The 23,680-nt window shown below is 35.4% G+C and overlaps 1 protein-coding gene across 1 annotated transcript in view; it reads left to right on the forward strand.

The window, feature by feature from the left end:
* Nucleotides 1-23,680, forward strand: part of LOC138691230 (zinc-regulated GTPase metalloprotein activator 1-like) — a 344,216-nt gene that overhangs the window by 20,293 nt on the left and 300,243 nt on the right. The window contains exons 4-5 of the mRNA XM_069813038.1: nt 2,164-2,223; nt 22,875-22,912. Coding sequence (XP_069669139.1) covers nt 2,164-2,223; nt 22,875-22,912 — 98 coding nt within the window. The remainder of the gene's footprint in view (nt 1-2,163; nt 2,224-22,874; nt 22,913-23,680) is intronic.

Raw genomic sequence — 23,680 nt, forward strand, 5'->3', positions numbered from 1 at the left:
ACTGCACATGCTCATGGGCCACCTGAATTTTCCAAGTTCCAGTTATAACATACTGCGCATGCTCATGGTCCACCTGAATTTTCCAAGTTCCAGTTATAACATACTGTGCATGCTCATGGTCCACCTGAATTTTCCAAGTTCCAGTTATAACATACTGCACATACCCATGGGCCACCTGAATTTTCCAAGTTCCAGTTATAACATACTGTGCATGCTCATGGGCCACCTGAATTTTCCAAGTTCCAGTTATAACATACTGCACATGCTCATGGTCCACCTGAATTTTCCAAGTTCCAGTTATAACATACTGCACATACCCATGGTCCACCTGAATTTTCCAAGTTCCAGTTATAACATACTGCACATGCTCATGGTCCACCTGAATTTTCCAAGTTCCAGTTATAACATATTGCACATACCCATGGGCCACCTGAATTTTCCAAGTTCCAGTTCATGCTGTATATGCTCATGGGCCACCTGAATTTTCAAAGTTCTAGTTATAACATACTGTGCATGCTGATTGCTTACTGAGGCCCAAATTTTGTTTTTGAGTCTGTACATTTTGAATTCCCCTATAGTTTCAGTAGTAGAATTATGTTTGAAGCAACATTTCTCAATGTGTTAGGATGGGCTGGGGAGCGAGAAGCAATTTCCTTAAATTTCTGCTTTGAGTGGAGCTTTGATGAAGAGTTTTTAAACTGATGCAATTAATTTATCTTTGTTAAGATAACTATTCTCTACTGATTTAGAAGAAAATTCTAAGAAGTTACAAGCAAAAATTCAGGGGTGAGCAAAATCTGTTGCTAGATGGCTGATAAGCAAATGCATTAAAAAAGAATAAAATATGACTTGATTATAAAAATTATGGAAATATGACGAAAGTCTAAAAGGTGGCTGAAATATGCTACTGTATGACCAACAAAAAAAGCATCTAATTTCAGTCAGGATATGGTAAGACATGATAATTTTAAGTTTACAGTGGAAACAAGAAATATGGGAGACAGAGTCATTGGATACCATTAGTTACGTGAATAAAGATATCAACAACATATTACTAATTTCCGTTATAATAGTCTCTAAAAAAAGATTCATCTTGATTGTACACTTTTAATTTTAACATTTTGTATTGCTTAGGAATTTTGTTATACTAACAACTTTCTAGTGTTAAAGAAAACTGAGTACTAAATTACCTAATTGACTAGTTTTGACTTCGTGTTAGTCATCTTCAGAACTAGTGAGATCCTTGCTTCTTTCGGTTTCGTCAGTTTTGCACACTCACAAGCGCACCTTCCCCCCCCCCCCCCCTCCCAGCAAAACAACTGAAGAAACCAGAAGAAGCAAGGACCTCACTAGTTCTGAGGATTACTAATAAGTCGAAACTAGTCATCATCATCATCATCATCTACTTTCACGGATTAGGTCTTCGCCTGTTCTGATCTCTCATCTGTTCATCCAGCGTTTTTTTGGTCTTCCTATTGTTCTTCTTCCTCTAGGTCTATATGTCATTGCCATCTTCGGTATTCTGTCTTCTGTCATTCTCCCTAGATGTTCCAGCCAATTATATCTATATTCTTCTATTTGCTGTAGAAGTGGTTGTACTTTTAGTTCCTCTCTAATCTTCTCATTTGTAATATGTTCTTCTCGTGTATAACCTTTCACAGCCCGTAGGAAGCTCATTTCAGCTGCCTGAATTTTACTCTTTTCTTTTTCCTTCAGGACCCAGGCCTCACTTCCATACATCACCACTGGTAGTGCCATCGTTGTGTAAAATCTTAGCTGCGTGTCTTTTCTTACTTTATTCCTCAATGAACGTCTTATTGTTCCACAAATATGTTGAAATTTTTTATTTTGATATTATCATATTATAATTCTTACATATTTTGTTTAGTTGATAAACTGCTTTTTGTAGCCTGTCCTCTTTGTCAAAAATTAAAACTATATCATCTGCAAAACATAATGTGTTCAGTATTTTGTTTCGTCCAGTTCGAAAACCCCCATAAACTACTTGTTTCCATTCATCAAGAATGTCGTCACCTATGTAATTTACCACTTACTGTAGTTTTCTTTAACAGTAGAAAGTTGTTAGTACGACAAAATTCTTAAATTAAAATATTATTATTGTTATTTTTCTATAAGTGTGAAATGTTTTGCATTTTATTGCAGGTCCCATTGCATCCATATTTTGGTTGGACAAGGAACTTGGCAGTGACATCTTCCTCGATGGTATGTACAAATTTTTTACATACACTCTCTTTCCCTAACATTTTCTCTTTCCTCAAAAACACACACTTCAGTTTTATTAATGATCATGCACCTAATTATTTCTCAAGATCTGCTTACGGATTTCGAAACTAATTTTTCATATATTGAGTAAGACTAACAAAAATGAGTACCAATGGTATTTCCTTGGGAGTAAAGATGGTGGGCACATAGGACTGACATTCCTGCTGCCGTTAATGCTAATTGTCTGTACAGGAGGAACATTAACCTTTTGCTACCTATTGGGTCTCCATTGTCTGTAATAGGGTGAACTTTACCTTTTACCAATCATTTAAAAAAACCAAGTAGATGCAGGCTTACTCTTAATAGATTATTGAACAAATATTGTCATTCAGCTACTTTGCCTTCTGATATGCTTAGCTAATACAAACTTCATTTCTGAGATAGTTATTATGTTGCGGTACACTCCATCTTAAAGATCACTACACATTACACACGAATTGTCAGATACTGTTATGAAAATGATTTTACTTATAATTAATTATACGGTATTACTGTATTATACTTCAGTTATTTTTAAATTATCCAAAGTTATTCAACTTGCTCAACACCAGATATTGTCTCTTCCTCATTCAATTTTTTCTCATGTGGGCTCTTCCTCAGTCGAACTGCCACTACTATCTCCTTTACTGTCTATACCTTCAATCAGAACTGTTCTCACGCAATTTACAACGTCGCTGCTGGCTGGGCTAAAATTTCCACTGAAACTCTGAAGACATGCTGGAATAAATTACTTGCACATGAAGTCGAAAGGATGACTTCTGAATAAAGAAACCTTATGTATAATCCACCAGTCATTATGCTACAGGCGCGACTCTTATCAAAGCTGTTTGTAATATGCTATTTATTTTTCTTTAAGGACAGAATAAAACTATAAGTTTATGAAGATGTAATTTGTGTTTGGAATTAAAGCAAACATTATGTTATACGTATAACACTGCGTACTTATTGTGGTACTTGCAAGAGGTCAAATGACTTTATTGTCAAACACCTGGCATTAGAAAACAACAACAACTTATTGTGGTACTATAATGATTATGGGTCTTTGCAAGTGCTCCTGCATTGCTGCGACCTTAATGAACTAAAAGAGGTGGGCTCTTTCTGTGAAGGATTTTGTATAGAATTGGAGTTGTACTGTAGTAATGATCTTTTTGTTTTAGTTCTTTTCCATTTAAAATCCTGTTAAGTGATGATTTACTCCCCTCAAAATGTATACTACCTTTCAACAATTTTTCAATTTTTGGGGCAGCCTTTTCCTATACATAATAATCTTTTATTGTTCTTCTAATCATACATTTATCAAAATCGTCAGTATCTCTTATTCGTTTCGAGACAATGTGTTTTTTGCCTGGTGACCTAAATGATGTCCCTTGGCTTTTGTTTGCTTGCATTCATGGATGATTTTTTTTTATCATTCTTTCTGATACCCTAGTGGTGTCGGACACTCAGTTTTGTGCCCTTTGTATACTTTTAAAATGCTCTGCCGATGTCACAAATTCCTTATTTTTGGCTTCTTTCTTTATATATTCATACATATTCGAAACAGTTTCTCTACATTGACTATGCAGTGTTTGGGAGCCTAATTTAGATTGTACTGGTAGCATTCATAACATATACAACCAAAATAAAATAGCAATTAAACAAGATGGTAAGCTATCATCCTGAACACCCATCAATACTGGTGTAAGACAAGGATGTGGATTATCACCCATTCTCTTTATTATTTATATGAACCGAATAATTAAAGAGTGGAAGCAAACTCGCCATGGATATATACAAATTAACAGACACCTTAAATTGGATTCAATTCTCTTTGGAGATGATTTGGTATTATTAGCACTTTCAGAAGACGACCTCCAAAGGTCAATATATAATTTGCAGCAAGTAGCAGCCATATACAATATGGAAATTTCAACAGATAAAACAAAAATTATGGCATTCTGTGGGAAATACCCAATACAAAGTAAAATTTGTCTCGATAATAAAATATGAGAAAGATGTAATAGTTTCCCATATTTAGGTTACAATCTTTCCATTTTTGAACAATTGGACATATCACAGAAAATTAATAAATACACAAGAGTTATGGGCATTATAAATAGTGTGATGAAACCATCCTTGGTTCAGAAACACACCCGCATACGTCTCTACAACACATTGGCATGACCAATGGCAGCGAAGCATGGACACTGAGGAAGGCAGATAAAAGCAGAATAACGGCTTGTCAAATGCAATTCATGCGAAGAACAGCGGCTATAGGGGAGAAGTGGGTACAATAAGACAGGAAAAACAGTGAGACATTTTTTATTAGATGGTAAATTTTGATGTTGAGATGTTGGTAACAGTGGCGTTGTATGTTGCATGAGTAAAGTAACAGTATTTTCATACTCGATTTGATTCTAGTTATAAAGGTGAGTGATGAAAAAAATAATTCATTACTTTTCACTCTAGAAGTAAAATTTTGGCTTGTGTTTAATGAAGGTTATATTGGATATACAAATAAGATATAAATATGAATGTTTTGTTACCTAACACTATGGTATTTGAGATTATGTTTGGCAAAGTTTCGTCTTTCTTGTTTTATTTTGAAGTGATGGTGTCATTTTTAAATGAACTATACGTGAAGGGAACAGTGAGACATGCCATTGAAGCAGAGGCGTATACTGGTTAAAGGGTTTGGGCTACCGCTGACCCTATTATTACACAAAATATATCTAACAATTACTTTAATTTTAATTACTATGGTAAAACTAATAATACAAAATTATTACATTATGTTATATTATAAACTTTTCCTTTTGTAATTTCCTTGGGCTACCGCTGGTAGCCCGCAAAATACGCCCCTGCATTGAAGGGTATACTGAGACGTCTCACTGTTCCCATGTACCAATGATTTACAAAAACAAACTGTAATTATATTCCATTTACCAGTAACTAACATTAAAAATGAACATACTAGTAACCAATTTCGGAACTGTAGCTTAAAATCATGGATACATTACAGTTTAATGGTTTCATAAATAAAAAATTATTCACAAAATTTAAGAAAAGTTAAAAAATAATAAAGAATTATATTAAATTCTTATAATCATAAGCTTTATTGTCACCAAAAATTCATTTCATTTTTTCACAAAAGTTTGAAATGTCATGGAAAATTCGCTTTTCCAAATGTTCCAGATGTTTCAATGGTTTCGAAGTCAGACATCAAAATGATTCTAAATAAGCCTACAGAACATGTCAAGATAAAGAGACAGAAAATTTTTGTTTTCTTTTGAAATAAATGTAAATCATTTCAGTGTCCGTTAATAGACACTGTGGTGTCTCACTGTACCCTCGTGACTGGGAACAGTGAGACATTTGCATTTTTTTTTTGACAAGCACGTATTGTATATTATGTCCTTTATCTATTAACATTTTTGTTTATGTATTATTATACTCCATGTTTTAATGTCTATTTCTATTGCACTTGATTTTAAAAATACTTCAATTATCACTTGCATACATATGTCTTAATATTTTGTGTTTCACTGTACCCACTACTCCCCTACTAAATGGGATCTGAAAAGAAATTGTAAAATTTTAAAGGAACTAAAAACTCAACCAGTTTTAGGTTACATTGTTCAATATCAGTCTAATTGGAAACATCATTTGGAAAGAATGAGTAATAGTAGACTCCCAAAGGCAATTCATAATTATGTACCACATGGCCAAAGATCTGTGGGTCGTCCTGCTAAGAGATGGCATGAAAATTTTATGTGAGACCGTAACAGGCCTGTGGCCTAACACTTGTCAGGCAGAAGAAGAAGACCGGTAGCATGGCTAATTAGCTCCTCACAAATGAATGTTATATTCACAGAAACGTACTATAACGCAATATTCTTCCACACATTCTGTTACTAACCACTACGTCTGTTGACTAAGCAGTGTCTTCACATAACTTATATTTTCTTGACATGGAGTGTCCCTCAGCTGCGAGCATAGATATTGTTTTCATTCTTCCTCTTCCCCTCCTATGCACGTGTGTGATATCTTTCATATGACACCACACACACAGCTTGCTCACAAACCAAACAAGCAAGGACAAGGGCCAAGATTGTTGTATCGAGCTGTAAGGCCTCGGCCACAGTGCAAGCGGCTAGCGGCACGTTGCCGCTGTCAAAAATTAGAGGAGTGGGGAGAAGAGAGCATTGGCATGGCCATAGCGCAGTCAGTGATGGGAGCGGTGCTGTGCGGCATGCAGATGAGATCCTGGCAGTTTCAAAAGTTTCTCGTTTGTCTATGCTTTTAGATAATTCTTATCTTAAAAGAAGAGTTCGAAATCGGAAGAGGAGAGAATTTGGTGTTCATCCAATTAATAGGAAACGTGGAATTTTTGGAGAATTTCATTATTTGTATGGAGAATTACGGAGATTTCCAGACAGATTTTTTTAGTATACTCGTATGTCTATTCAAACCTTCGATTTTTTACTGAATAAAATTAAGGCGCGACTACAGAAGCAAGTTACCAAGTTCCAGAGGCCTATCAGCCCTACAGAAAGGCTCATAATTACATTAAGGTAAGAAGATTTTAAAAATAAAAGCACAACTTCGTGCACTCTTTGAGCAATGATGCAAATGTATGTACCCTAAATTAAAGAAAATAAGAATAGTTAAATGTGTCCTTAAATTTTTGTGTAAATGGAATTAAGCTGCATTGATTGCAAGTAGATTACAAAAGTTGTCTTTTACATAGCAAGAAAAAACATCCCTAGGTTTATACTTACAAATTTTACTTACCAAATTGAACATTACAAATTAATCGTTTTCATTCTTTTTCATTTGACTCGTGTAGCTTCACTACATTTAAAACTTCTTACAACAAAGTACAGTGTAAAGTTAATTTTTCCATGGCACTTAAACTTTTGATATGCGGCAGAAGAGACATTAAAAAATTGTAGTCTGGATCACTGAACTCTACACTCTGCCGTTGCTCCCTTGACAGAATGTCGAGCTTCTTCTCTTCAAGCTCCAACATCTTCTCGTCGAATGCATCTAGCTTCCATTTTCGAGCCCTCGGTTTTGGCGTTGATGCATTCGAACATACTGTGACTTTAATTCAAAACAATAATGTTACTTTTATTGTGAACAATAATAGCTTTCTATTTCTGAATTTTAAACACTCCCGTCAACAATGGGTATTTCACTCCACAGACCAACACAGTATTCGTTATTGCACTCCACAGAAGACAATGACAATTCACTTGGATTATTGAGAACAACAATGTAATCCTAATCTCAACTAATGTTCACAAAGCACTATTTACAAAACAAAACTGTCAGTTCTCAGTTCACAGTTCGTTTGCCTTGGCTAGTTCTTCTAGCTCATTCACTCAAGTTCACAGTATATCGAACCCAAGACTTCCAGAGACAGTCCACTGAACTTCGAACTCAGGTCCCCCAACTGTGGTCCACTGCACGTCGAACCAAAGACTCTGGATACGCCGCACTCGTCTGGACGCTCCCACAGTTGCAGACCCACTCAAGTCAAACCCAAGACTTCTGGGTACGCCGCACTCGCCTGGTGGCTGCTACAGTTGCGGTCCTCGCGTCGAATTCCGGTTTCGAAGGCTGGCTTCATGCTCGTTCACTGCTGCTTCACAAGACTGACTGAACTAAACTGGACTGGACTCTGCCGCGCCGCTCTTCTATTTATTGCTAAGTAACACTTTCTCGTTCCTTTGATCCTGGAAGTTTCTGTTTCTGGACGATTCTCGGTCTCCCCATCACTCGGACTCCAAACGTTTCCTTTACGTCCGTCGCAGTCGGTTTTCTCCCCCTCTCCCTTCGCCATTTGTCGCGCCACAGTGCTGGCCTTCCTCTCTCCCCACGCACAGCTGCCAGCATCTCGTAGCTTCCTCTCTTCTGTCCTCGCGCCTGCCTTCTCGCGCGTCCTCCCTTCTGCCGGACGCGTGTTCGACTCCCAAGGCAGCGAGAACTTTCCAGTGCGGTTGCCACAGTACATTGGTCTGCAGTGGTAGGCCTACGTCATCATCGCTGCCAATTACTTATTCACTTTCCCCCAAATATGGACTGCTTGATGTGGATGGACTCTTTTGGAGTGAAAGATTTCCCACTATCCTACCAGGAAGGACGACATCTTTCGCAAACATCATAGCTTCAAAAAAAGCCCATGTCGATGTGATGGTGCTCTCTCCTCATTTTTGGAATCTTCTGTAGTTCTTTCCGAAACTTATCTTTCAAGTTCTTCCACTTGGTTTTTGCTACGTCTCCTGAAATTGGATGCAATAATGAATTCTTAAGAAATCTGTAATTATTAATCCATTCTATAATTAGACCTACAATGTTAAAATAAAAAAATATTTGAAACAAATTTCTTCTCTTCTAGGTTTCTAGCTACAGGAACATCATTTCGGTCACTAGCATTTTCCATCAGGGTAGGAAAATCTACTGTCAGTGTAATAGTGAAAAAAATATGTGAGGTAATTTGGCAAGAACTCATTGAAGAATTTATGCCACAACCAACTTCAGAAAAACTAAACCAAGTGACCACAGATTATTATCAACGTTGGGGTTTCCCTAATTGTTTCAGGGCAATCGACGGCAAACATTGTCAGGTAAAGTGCCTTAATAATTCCAGGTCCAGTTATTTTAATTACCTCAAGTACTTCTCAGTAGTACTACAAGGTGTTGCTGATGCAGACAAGAAATTTTTAACCATTGAAGTGGGGGCAGGAGGAAAACAGAGTGACGGAGGATTTTCACAAGTTCTACGCTTTTCAATTTGTTGGAAACCAACCAATTCAATGTGCCCAATGGTAAGGAATTACCTAATTCGCAGGTAAAGGTGCCTCTGGTACTTATTGGGGATGAAGCCTATCCTCTAAAGCCTAACCTGATGAGACCATATTCGGGGAGAGAACTAACACCTAGAAGGGACAAATTCAATGAAAGGTTATCCAGTGCACGGAAATGTGTGGAATGTGCCTTTGGAATATTGCGCACTAAGTGGTGATTTCTGGACAAAAATATTGACACAAATGTGGAAAAAGCCTGTACATTTATCAAATGTGCTTGGATCCTTCATAATCTGATATGAGAAAAGGAGGCGACAGTGATCTGCACTATCGTGAAATGAGTCTACAATTGACAAGAACTGAACCATTTCAAACTTGTGCCAATTTAGATCGTAGTCTGAACAATAGTTGCAGTGAATTTGCCAGACAAGTAAGAGAGAAGTTCACTGATTATTTCAATGACACATAAATTGCAATGAAACTATATAGTAAAACCTCTGTTAAACCGAAAACCAGTTTAACCAAAACTTGTAAGTCGTATAATATTCATAAAGAAATTAAAAAGTTGTATCCTGTATTCATGAAATGCAAAATTTACTTAAGATGTATACAAGTACACTCATATTATATTTATTTTTAATTGTAACACTTTATGGGCAAATATAAGGGCAGAATAAAAGTACTTCCGGAGACAAGCAGGTCAGAGGAATGTGTACCAGGGCAACAGCATGTTCTATTGTTCACGTGAGCCGGATTAACCCACCCCTAGCACTAAGTAGGCAGGCGTGACAACACTGTCAAAAAAAGATATGAACAAAAAAAAAATTAAAATGTCTGACTTATTCTTAAAGAAATAGTGACGAATCAATATTAAGATTTCGTAATGTAATCAATGTTAAGATATTGTAAATAGTAAAGTCATTATTAGTGAAAGTGTGAGATAAGTTTTGTAAATAGTAAAGTCAGTGTTGAGAAAGTATCAGTTAAATAGTGTAAATAGCAATCAGTGTTTGTCAAAGTGCTGGTGTTAGTATAATGTGGGTAGTGAAAAAAAAAAATGAACAAAGAACAGAGTGCTGAGACTGGTTAAAGTCTTAACAGGGTTATTAACCATGTCACAAAAGTAGTATACACGACAAGCTCGCTTGGATTGGCTCACCAAGCGAGTACACTTGAGCTATCCCTGTCGAGGGGATTCTAACCCCATCACAGGAAGCCTGTGCCCAACATGGGACATCATGGCTAGCATTCATTCATTCATTCATTCATTCATTCATTCATTCATTCAGTACTGTACCAATTGTATGCTTTGTATCGACTTTTTTTTTTAAATACCTATATATATATATATATAATTACCTTATCCGAAATTTTGCTTTTTCAAAATAGGGTTATCCTTCTTTATTTCGGTTAACAGGTTTTACTGTAGTTCATAATTATAGGCCCTACTAGTTTTTCGTGATAAGTCTATATTTTGGTATAAGTTCCTAAATAATTATTTTAATTCCATAATTTTAACGATATGTCTTTGCATTAAGTATGTTTCATCTTAACAGTACAATAAGTGCCTTCAGTTTAAGTTTGAAATATGTTCAATTATAATAATCATAGCATATTATAAAGAACATTGTTGTTGTGCACAAAAATTATCTGCTAATATATTTTGTACTCCCACTAAAATAGTGTCGCAACTTGAAAATTGTGATTCGTAAAGATATACTATTTGCTAGTAAAATACTGCTGTAAAATATTTTAATAAATAGGTACCAAAACCTTTGGTAATTTAGGCTACTATTCTATTATTAAAATTTCATACCTGCAACTATTAAAGCACCATTGTAAATAATTTACGAAAATATGTGATTTTCGACATACGACAATATTTTGCTGGGAGTGCAATTTATTGTACTTACCAGAGATATTCAATATTTCTCCAATCTCTTCCCATGTTCTCTTCGTCATGGACAGGTTTTTGAAATTTTTTTCCCTGTCATTCCATAGGAATGTATGCGTTTGAACTTCGGAAATGAGAACCTCCTTCTCTTCTTTTGACAGTTTGCGACCTGTCATTTTGAGCAGAGCCACTAAAATCTCAAACAAGAATGAGCGGCCAGCGATGAGGAGCATTGTCCTTGAACTAATCCCCTCATACTATGGCCACCCACATTTGCTAACATGTGTTTGTCATTCTTCCAAACTGCCACACAACGCGCCGTGTCGCTAGCCGCTTGCACTGTGGCTGAGGCCTAACACTTAATGTTTTCCATAAACTGCCCTACTTAATATCAGCCAAACTTTCTAACAACTTAAATATTTTGATAGTTCTCTGACAAATTCAAGAAAATAAAAGTGAAACTGAAAATGTCAAGACAGAAAGCAAACTGATACGTATTTAACATCTATCCAACTGAAAATCACGTGGCACATTATATACAGAATAAAGTGAGATAAACTGTATAGGAAACCACGAGACATCTGGCATGTTACACATGAAACTTACATTTTTTTTGTTCCATGATTCTGTGATCTCGATTTTTCTAATGACCCTTCAATATAGACGTATTTACGTCAAAAAAGTTATTTACTTAAGTGGGTTCGTTCACTCTTCAAATGGTACTTCTTGGTAATGAGATGGCTGATTTTCTTGCAAAGGAAAGTTCCAGAATACCACTGAAAAATAATCCATCAAAACCATTACACACAGAATATATGAAATTAAAACAAAAATACATAGACCAATCATATCTGCAAGAAATCTAAACAAAATGTCATGATAAGAAATGGGTGGACATTTATGTCGTAGCTATTTCTGAGATCGTAAAGATGCTGTTGTTTGGCACATCATTTAAAAATAATAAATGTAATGGAAGTGGTCAATTGTGTGGTGTATAGAGGAAATGAAGTACCGGTATCATGAATGCAGACCATTACTTCAATGTAATCCTCTCTATTCTATGCCAAATAAACCAGAGCTTTAGACTTCATAGTCTGAGATATTAATGGCTTTTTATTTATTGCATGTGCCCACGGAATAAATAAAAAGTACAAAGTTTCAGGGTATTTGGGCCCAAAGATTGTGTGTTTTTTTAATTTAAAAGTATGAAAAATTACTATATTTCGTGGAACAAAAATGTCAAACTCCAATGTGTTTTAACTATAAAACTGATTCTGGTGTAATTTCAAAACTCATGGTGCAGGCTTTCATTTTGCGTGTGTGTGTGTGTGCGTGCGTGCGTGTGCGTGCGTGCACGCGTAATGCTCTGGATTTAACAATGAAGTCATCATCCTTCTTGCTTCCCAATATTTTGATGGAAGGTCCACAAATGTCCTAAGAGTTTCACAATTAGCCAGGTGCTCCATCTCCATGTCCTCTTCTCTGGTGCACAGTAAGCATTTAGGTGAATTCAGTACTCCAATACGATGGAGGTGTTTACTGAGACAATCATGACCAGTAATCAATCTAAACATGGCCACAGCAGATTTTCGAGGTAGATCAGGAATTAGTTTTGGATCTTTGAATGATTCTTTCCATTTTGAATTTTGATGTTTTCATATGTAGCACGTGTATGCTATGAGATTTGTTCAGGTTATTCCAAAATCTAACTTTTTTTAATACATGAAAGACACCTCTTTCAAATTTTCTCTAACAAATGCATGTTTCTTTTACGAGGTGCGTTTGAAAAGTTTGTGACCTGACATATAGATAGCATTGAAAATATGTCAACAATGCTGCGATTATTAGTGGCCATTTTGCATTAGTTCAGGCATGAGATATCGTAGACTACATTTTGTGTAGTTGGATTTTTAATTAGTGCACTGAACAGATTGACAAAAATGGAAAATATCGAGCTTCATGCGGTCATTAAAATATTTCGTAAAAAGGGAATGAGTTCAACAGAAATTAAAGCGGACATGGATTCTACACTTGGGGAATCCGTTCCAGCATTTTTGACTGTAAAAAAATGAGCGGCACTGAGAGTTCCAGAAAGTAATAGAGGCATTCACCCCATACTGCCCACTGTAAATATGAATGAACAAAAGGCAACCTTTTTCATACAACTACCTTGTATTGGTAAAAATCAATCAGAAAGTAGCATTGCCTTCAGGGACGAGGACGACATGATTTGTCTCGAACTATAATTGTTCTGCACACGTCTTAACAAGTTCGTTCCCATGCAATATTTTTCAACCTTACCCACTCTCTTTCTAATCCTTCCAGGGAAAACAGATGTCAAGTCTGACATGAGTCGCAATAAAGTAGCCGACTTTTGAAAAGAAGCTGGAGAAAAGGAACAAGCTGGAAAGATGTTGAAAGATTAAAATAAATAGCTTTTCAGGTTATTATTGCTTGACCTCTTTACTTTAAATTTAGTACGGAAGTGGGATTTTCTGAGCAATTAGAAAGTATGGTTCTCGGCTGGAATAATCCTACCCTTCTGAATGAGACGGGAATGTCACTTTTCAAACAACAGTTTCTAAATGCCTATAGTTTGAGGTTTTAGTAGGTACTTTGTTTCTTACAGGGAGCAGCTAAAATGGATGTGTCCCACATCTCTTATTTTCTCCTAATCCAGTAAAGAGAAACAGTGCTTGCAGTACTGCTGTGTCATTCATTTCACTCAATTCTCTAGTTTTAGTGCTTACAGTATAAAGTCCAAGTGAGTTTATCTACTGCTTTTAACTAACTAAAATGGCCCCTGTATCTTCAACCCTAATGACAAAAATAAGATCATGGATTACGATGGACGAAGCTTTCACTACAGATGGAAAAATAGTAATGTATCAAGTGTGCAGTAAAACAGTCGGGTACTCTATGAAATCACAACTGGAGAGTTTTACCTATCCTATACCTGGCAGATATTGATATTAAATATTTTCATGATTTTACATATTTTGGTACATATTCAGCTTATTTTTCTTACCTAAATATGTACATATTTCACACCTTGATATTACATAAAAATCTGCTCCCTAGTTATGACTTTGATGTACCTATAGAGATTCTAAAATATTTTTTTTCAGATTGATCTGAAATAAAAATAACTGCACTAAAATTATTTTTATACATTTTGTGTGAACTTTAAAGTGCACTTCTTTTGACATAATAAACACAACACTATTCAGTGGATAAGTTTATATAAAAACTGCATAGAAATATTTTCTTTTAATTTTATTATTTGGGGAGATCTTTGTACCAACGAACAGCTTGGGACATTGCTATTTTAGGGTATTGTTAGGGGGATATTTTCAAAGTTGACAATGTAAGATCATATTTATACCACTGGATGGCATCAGCATCAGTTTACCCACAGCATGCTCTTTATTTGTTGTTATAGAACAGAATCTTATTTTAATTTATGTTCACTTGCAATTCCAAGAATATTGTGTTATTATCAAATAACCTATATTATGAATTACAGTTAATTGCTGGAAAACGATCTAATTCAATTGACTTCATTGCCACCCTACTCCATTATTTTCTCTCTTAGTTACCTCATGGTGATGCCTTTTTGGTGTCACCTGTGAGATTAAAACCTGTCTTCGGATAGATGACTAAACAACAACAGCATTAGATATCAGGAAAAGATTCTGTTTTTCTAAGAATGCTGTATGTCATGGATCTTGGGAAATTGGTTAGTTTGTACCTTGGGACAATTTCTAGTACTTTGTAGGTTATGTAGCCTATGAAACAAATATATCTGCTCAATTATAGAGGAATTTAAAACATTATGAACAAAGTTTTATCACTTTTGTAATTTATTTGTCATATCTAGTGTTACATGGTTATGTCCTAATATTTTAGATGCCTCACGTTAAGACTGGGAGTGAAACGGTCCAAAAGAACCAAAGAAGATATTGAGCTTCTGACCAAGACAGCTGACACTGTTTTAAGAAAGGAAATGACATTAAGAAAAGTATCAGCCTTATAAGTTATTAAAGTCAGCTTCTGCACATCTGATTAAGCTTGCTGCTAAAACATCTGACTCGAATTCAGAAGATGAAGATGTGCCAGAATTTGTCCATGAAGGAACAAATAAGGTTTGAAGGTTTTTAATGATGAAAAAGAGACTTCTACTTGTTTCTTACATTATACATGCATGTAGAATTCTCTCAACAAGACAAGTGAAATCTCTTGCTTTCTGTTTTGCAGTCGTAAGAAATATCAAACATCCACTATCCTGGGATATAGGTAAATAAGGTAGCTGGTAAGCATTTCTGCAAAATATTTATGGACCAGCACAAATATAAAATGTCATTAAGAAAACCAGACACTACCAGCTTGGCCAGTTTCTACTGCTTTCAACAGGGCCACATTAGGAACTTTTTTCTCAAAGTACCAGGAAGTAATGCAGAACTTCCCACCTCAGAGTATCTATAATGTGGATGATTCAGGGATAACTACATTAGGCCAAAGTGTTCCGGGAAGAGTTGTTACACCAAAAGGTATGAAGTAAGTGGATCCAGTGACATCAGGGGAAAAAGAAGCAACATTACATTACTGGCTGCATTAATGCTATTGGTAACTCAATACCCCTAATGATTATTTTTCCAAGAATCAGTTTTCGTGGTGCAGTGTTAAAAGGTGCACCACCTGGGACCATTGAACAGGTACATATGTCTGAATAATCGAATGGCGAGAAGTTTTGAAACATTTCATTTCCCACATAAAGAAAAGTAAAGAGCAGTCTATCATTCTAGTATTTGACAACCATGAAAGCCATTCTACAATTGAAGTAATCACCCTACCTAAGGATTCTGAAATTGTTATACTTACTTTTCCATCTCACACTAGCTACAAGCTGCAACCACTTGATCGAACTGTTTTTGGTTCTTACAAATGGAACTACAACACTGCGTGTGACGAGTGAATAAGAAGTCATGACAAATATAACACCGGAGAATGTGTTAGGAAAGCATATCCATTATCATTTACTCCAGTGAATATTCAGTCTGAGTACAGAGTTTTGGTATGTAACCTATTAACCAAAATATATTTGGGGATGAGTTTTTATCACTATCAGTGACTGAAAAACCCCTTATTAAACCACTACTCCTATACCTATTCCTATGTCTGGTACACCATCAACCAGTAGTGAAATTGTTAGCACTATCAGATTTGTTGGCTTTTCTCCTGAAACTGTCTGTCATCATCCAAATGCTACTCCAGAAGTTTCACACCGTTGTGAAGGAAAACCAGGACAGTGCTGAATACTATTACTTCTGAGAGGAGAGCAATTGAAGAAGTTGCAGTTCTACATCAGCGTAAAGAACATGCATAATATACAAAAAGACGAATAGTATACCTGTGCCAGCCTCACGAAACACCTGCAGAAGCCTTGAAATATGTAACAATTCTACATAATATGGAGAAGAGATCTTGTCAGAAATTTATACATCAGAAATTGATCAACCATCTTCTCTTTGAAATCAAGAACAACCACTCTCCAAGGGAAGACAAATGAATGAACTCCAATATTCCGAGCATTAGCAACCAACCAATTTTTCAAGGGAGACTAGACTAGCACGTAAAATAGTGCTGCTAATTTCATTGATAATTGATGTCAAGGGTTATGAACTAACTGATCAGTACTAGAAGCTCTCAGCATCTATAAATAAATTTCTTCACCATGGTTTGAAGCGTTATGACACTGATGTTGTATTAGAATTACCAAACCCTGTAGCAACTGGTGGAACAGAACAGTGATGTATGCTATTGGAATATCATGTAACCATTTTGCTAATTGAATTGACATAAATATATAATGTGTGTTGTTTTGTCTGTATATTTTAGTATTGAGTGTGACTCTTTTTATTGTAATTTTAAATATCTTAAGTGAGTTTCTCTTTGTGTCTTTATCTTTGTATTTTTTGTATGAAGCATATTGTAGTTTTGGGTATCCTAAATGAGTTTTATATGATAATGTTATATTGCAGTGTCCCCCTTCACCCCTGCCCATTAAAGAAAAGCCATTACAAATGGAGCTACGTTTTGATGGAATACTATTACCAGCTACGAATTCAGTAAATTATTTAGAGATAATTTTTGATACTAAGCTTACTTAGAATAACCATATAGAATACTGTATATAACACGAAAAGCTGAAAGGCATTTATCACGTATAAAACATTGTCTGGCATGAAATGGGGATGTTGAAGAAAAACTCTTACAACTACTTATAATGTCGTTATAAAACAGTAATTACATACTGCAATGAAGCTTTAGTAACAGCAAATCTTAAAAAGATAAAACAATTGAATCGGTTGTTAAAGGAACTAAGTCCGCTTTTTAAAGTTCTGAGATAATCGAAAAAAACTGTTTTGTGGATAATCTATTGAAATATTTTCTTTGAACTTTTTGCCCCCACTATACCATAAACAACATCAAAGTCATTCGCAGTTTTTTTCACTAGTTCTATCTGCTTCACTAGTGGCACTTCTGATTGCTCCAAAGCAGTTATAGCAGCAGAAAGAAACCCAAAATTGGATTTGATACATGAAAGTTGGCCTGAAATGTCGGAATTAGACATTAATTCTTGGGCTAGTCTAATTGAAGCGGCTTCCCTGCTGTCAAATGAATCAATGATGTTTTCCACAACCTTGAAGTTCTGACAGTAATGGTTGCAGGCATCAATCCACGACCCCTATCTTGTCAAAATGGAAGAAGACGGCAAGGAAATGTCTGGAGCTATCAACTTAAATGATGCAATACGTGAAGGGGCTTTCAAAAAGACCTTTTTGACACACCCAATTAATTTATCAACCTCACTGAATTGACTTTGAATCTTTTCTTGCAACTCTGTGTAAGGTGTGAGCTAAACAAGTCACATGCACCATTTTACTATTTAATTTAATTTAGTAGTCTGACCCAATATTTTGGGTTTGCCCTGTGACACAGAATAGCTCACAATAAAATTTCAAATGAAAAATTATATAAACAGGTTTCAGACAAAAGTGAATAAGACATAAGAAAAAAAAAAAAAATAGAACCAAGTGTAATTTAAATTGAATGTACACCATAAAGATGCTGACGAAATATCGCTACAGAAAATTTTATTATGGTGGTGACGATGGCATCTTGAAGATCTCTTGTCAGCTTGTATTTTTCCCTCCACTTTACAAAGGCTTTCGGAATGGTGCCTCTCGCTCCGAAGAAAAGACCGGTAACTGTGATTTTTTCTATGTTGTATTTTGGCGATAGGTACTGAATCGTGGGCTCATAGATTTTCTTTTTCTCTTCGTTCACTTCAGATGGTTGAGTTGCTGAGATTTCAAATCTGATGGTAGGATCAATTATTTCGGCTGTCTGTTTATTCCTATTTATAGCTATGATATCGATCCTACGATTGCTTCCACCATCAGCAATACAATGAACTTCCTCGTGAACGTCTAGATTTTTGGATCGAAGTGCATCTGTGATCATAGAACGTATGGTGTTGTGACGTTTTATTCTGAGTACTTCTCCCTGTGGGCAACTCCCAAGCACATGTGGTAAAGTTTCATACTCACTGCAGTGCCTATTGCAATGCTTTGAGTGAATCTGCAGCTTTCACCATATAAGACGCAGCATCCATTACAAAGAGCAGTTACACTGTCATGCTGAACGCCTTCGGACAATATGACACCCATAGACCTCTCGAACAGTTTACTAATGGTGGAAAAATTGGCTTTTTCTAAATGTTCATAGTTTATCAGAAAATTGTCACCTGGCCTATCTTCTTCCAAAGTTCCTACAATAACATTCGCAATGTATCTTTCCATAGAGTCTGTAGTTTCATCAATTGAAACCCATTTTTTTTTATTTGCAACCTGTTGTCTGATCTGTTTCATAGTTTTTTCGTAGCTTTGGCTGATGTAGTCCTTTCTTGTCATGGAAGAAACGGGAAGAGATTTGTCTGTGTGTTTTTCTAAGAATTCACGAAGTTTTGTATGATCCAGTTTACTTAGGGGAATCACAAAGGAAGGCTGTACAAAGTTCTTCACAGAATGGTGAATAAGATTGGCGGGATTCCCCTAGGAGCATTTGCTGTAGTGTTTTCCCATTTTTAATTCGTTGTACACCAAGTTTGTGTTTTTCTGTTCTCATATGCTGCTCAATGTTAAATGTTTTCTCCACGGTTACTCTTACTTCGCACAGTTTACAATACATTATATTCCCATCACTCAAAAATACTTTCTCACCATATCAAGAGACTAATTGTTCTAATTTTACTTGAATACTTTGCTTCGCTTTTGTCATTTTTCCTGAACTATTCTACACACACTTCCGACTTAAACAAGATTCAATAACTCAATGAGACTCTTGTCTGCAGTCCGGTACCCAGATTATAAAGACAGGCTCCTGCTTATCGTGAGACAGTAGGCCTACACAAATATTTGTTCACTAGTACGTAAGGGTAAAGTCCATATTGTGAATTTAAACGAAATATGGGAAGAAGGTGCATTTTACCATTTTTCAGAAAACAAAATGCGATATGTAATTCTGAGAAATTTAACATTTCAAATGAACATGGAAGAAATAAATTCTATGAGAAAAGTTCTCTACCTCTTGAAAGAGTGAAAATATGCCGAATATGACCATTAAATTACTAAAATATGCTCTGTCACATAGAAATTGTCAAATATGCATACATAAATAAATAAATAAATAAATAAATTTAGCTTCCCTTATGAAAAGGTTGCCAGATTTGACAAAGCGTATTACATATGTATGTATGTATTTATTAACACTACAATTGGGTATACACCTGGTGGCAGTGATATATAATATACAATAATTACAATTACATGAAATAAAATAAAATAAACCTAGGATTATAATTAAAAATATTCTATAATACCGCCTACGATAAGCAAAAGTAAATATAACTTATAAGTACTTCTGTTTCACCCAACTATTACCAATTTAAATAATTACATATCACCTTAATTTATTTACATATCAACTAAATTACATATCATCTTAATTAATTACATATCAACTTAATTATTTTACTTATCAACTTAATAATTACATATCAACTTAATTAATTATATATCAATTCAATTAAGTATATGACACAACTTAAATAATTACACTGCACCTCCAATTACATTTTCAGTGTAATCTTCTCAACCTTTCCTTAAATGTATTGATTTTAAGAGGACCACCCTAAAGATTGCCGCAGGTAAGCTGTTCCAGTCTACTATGTGCGGTTAACAAAAGAAAATTTTGCCATGTCCGTTCTTTGTTTTCTACATTTAAACTTCCTAATATGATCAGCCCTTCCTAAGTATGATGGTGTTGCTAATCTAGCATTGATATCGGCCCATGCTTTGTGTCCCATTTGTGCCTTAAACAATGCGGTGAGTCTTGTTTTTCGTCGCCTTGATTTGAGAAGTTCCCACCCTAAGTCTTTTACTATCTCCTCACCATGTCCCTTTCCCATTTTGACATATTTTGCTGCCTTGCGTTGGACCTTTTCTATTGAATCGATTTGGTTTTGTCTGTACGGATCCCAATCTACTGCTCCATATTCCATAATTGGGCGAACAAGGGTTTTGTATGCTAATTCTTTTGACTTTCGGTTAGATTTCTTCAGAATACTCATAGAGAAATGTAGTGCTTTCCAGGCTTTCCTTGTGGTATTAGTGACTTGTTCCTCCCAACCCAGTTTGCTACTTAAATATATACCTAGATATTTACAAGTGTTCACTTGTGGCACTGATGTAACATTCAGCTGATATCCGAGACAAATTTCTTTATGCGTTCTACAGAAGGATATTGACTTACTTTTACTGACATTGATTTTCATTTTATTTTCTGTCGTCCAGGTTTCAATAATGTTAAGATATAATTTGGAAACACACCTAAGAGGTAAAATGATATACATTTGAAACGGTTAGGGAATCGAATATGCAAAATATTAGAAAAATTTACACCTAAGTACCGTTTGTGCTCATTTACAGTTAAGAAAGGGGGGGGGGGGGAATACCATCAGATAGGTTAACAAAGTACTTTAAATCAGTTTTTTTCATAACAGGCATTTATATATGAGAGGCTCACAACCAGAATGGACCAAGTCCACCAGTGGTCAGTTTGGCGATTAATACAATTTCGGATGAAGAAAACTTAGATTTATTCATTGCCATAACAAACCAAGTCCATAACTCATTTGTTACTCCACAGAGGGCAGCATTTCCTATGAAAGGTGAATGTTGCTAAGCATGAGCCAGGAACTTTAAGACTCAATTTCTGAAAATTATTTCAGAAGGTCTTGGTCCACTCTGGTTGTGAACTCCTCATATATTTAAGGAACATATCAGTCTTACCTAAAAATATATGCTACATCATAAAATACCTAGCCCTAGTAATAATTATATTCTATATGCGTTTTCCAGCACAAGTGATTATTCAATTCTTATAGATTGTGCTTATAGATTTTTTAAAAATCATTTCCACTTAATCTAACATTGAAGAAAATTGAGCACTATTATGTGTACTAAATTTGATTACATTAATTTTATCAACATTAAGTGCTAGCTTATTTGCATTAAATCAGTCCTTCATTAGCTTTATGCTATATTTAAAGTGTTTATAAAGTGATCATATTGTGTATTTGAGATAAGCACACTTTTATCGTTTGGAAACAAGTAAAAAATTATACAAAAATACATAATTTACATTATATGGTACAAATTATTTATGCATTTGGCATGTCTCGAAATGTTTTATGCATTGCAAAAGTCCGATGTTTTAGCTAAAAATACTATCTTATTCAGATTAAGGAATAGCGAAGAATTGATTTATTAAAAGTCTACAGAAGCTAAAAGGTACTATTCCTTTCTGTGGGAGCTTAATCTTGCAGATGTTTAAACTTTGTGTTCTTTCGAGAAACATGCTAACTTGATAGGATGTAATGATAATTACTGGTCAAGTCGTTGGAGTAGGAAAAATGTTGCAGGGAAATTTTTACTTCGTATTAATTGTATCTATTATAGTTTCACTTTTTCCCCAAACATTTCATATACAGGGTGGAAGTGAAGTAACCTTGCAGACTGAAAGGGACGATAGGGTACACGTAAATGAGTAGAAAATCTATTTTACGTTTTGTGATTAAATGCAGGGTTAATTAGGAATTTAAGTTTGAAGTTTCAGCAGTGCGGCAACATCGTCGCTAACACACTGTACTCGCGATACAGATGTAAGAGGTCAACGAACTCTGCGTGTCTCTGTAGGTGAGCTGCTCTCTGCCAAGACGTTGCCACTTGCTCGCATCGTGCAATGGCTTGAATTTAGAGTTTTTTTAAATCAAATTTACACGAAAACTGTGCACGCTTTTGAAATATGCCAGAGGGATAAATGATTCTTTATTAGATTACCTATCGATATGGACAAAAATCACGATCTTACTCGCAATAGTTACCGAATAAGAGATTGTTAAACATTTTGGAAAAAAACATTTTTTTTTTCTGAAAAAGAACTTTCCACCAATATGATATTATAGTTCTTTTTGTTACATACAACATGAGCTAGGCCTATTTTCTTAGGAAATCTGCAAGGCTATGTCACTTCCACTCTGTACATATAATTATGTACCCCAACTCATTGACTGGCAGTGTTTTTAGGCAAGAAATTGAGTAACTCAGTCAACTGCTCAGTGTGGAAATGCTCTTAATTTTATTGTGTTTTCTTCAAATAGCTAATTTCAGTCATTAGTAACTTAGTAAACACTCTAATTTTGCAGATTTTACTGTCGATTTACATACTTTCTGTTTACACTGAAGATCATTATTTTAACTTTTTGAAATCTGTTGTTGCAGGAATTGTAACTGTTATAGACAGCAAACATGGATTTCAGGTGAGAAAACATGAAATGCATATATTTATACTGACATATCAAGTAGTATTTCCAGTTGCTGTTCAGTTAAGAGTTCTGTGTTCATTGCTCATGTGCAACATTCAATAGTATCGAGAAGACAGTGAAGACTGGAGATGACTGGGGAAGTGTGAAATATAGGGTGGAAGGTAACCTTTTACAATCCTTCTGGAATATGATATCTCGAATTATAACAAGAAAGTCTAATAGTATTTTGTTCCCAGAAGGGCGGTTTTCGAAAAAAATGATCTTTTGTAACTTGAAATTATAATTAAGTTTTTCATGAAACTGCTCAAAATTAGATTTTTATCTCATGTAGGATGATAGAGTATGGCTATGTTACAGTAGTTCTTGAATGGAAAATAACACAGATTTCGAATAAATCGCGTTAATAGTCGCGTACACATTGCATGGGAACAGGGCTGTAACACGCTGACAATACTGTTTCTTACGTACGCAAACCATGTGGCCGAGCAAGGTGTACGGAGCGGACGATACTCTTACATTCACTTCATTAGTTGCAGGCTACGTGCAGTTCGAAGCAGTTGACACACAACGAGATGCCACAGTTTTCTAATCGTAAATATCTGAAAATGTTATTAATTTATGACGAAACTGGTCACAATGTCGCTCCAGCTGCTCGCTTATGCCGTGACAGATAATTGGATCAGGAGTGTGAAAGTTGTAGACACGCAACTGGTGGACACTTTGAACAATACCTTTAAAACACTGTAGAGAATGGTGTACAAA

This window comes from Periplaneta americana, chromosome 16 (assembly GCF_040183065.1).
Source record: "Periplaneta americana isolate PAMFEO1 chromosome 16, P.americana_PAMFEO1_priV1, whole genome shotgun sequence".
In the NCBI taxonomy this organism is placed as follows: Eukaryota; Metazoa; Arthropoda; class Insecta; order Blattodea; family Blattidae; genus Periplaneta; species Periplaneta americana.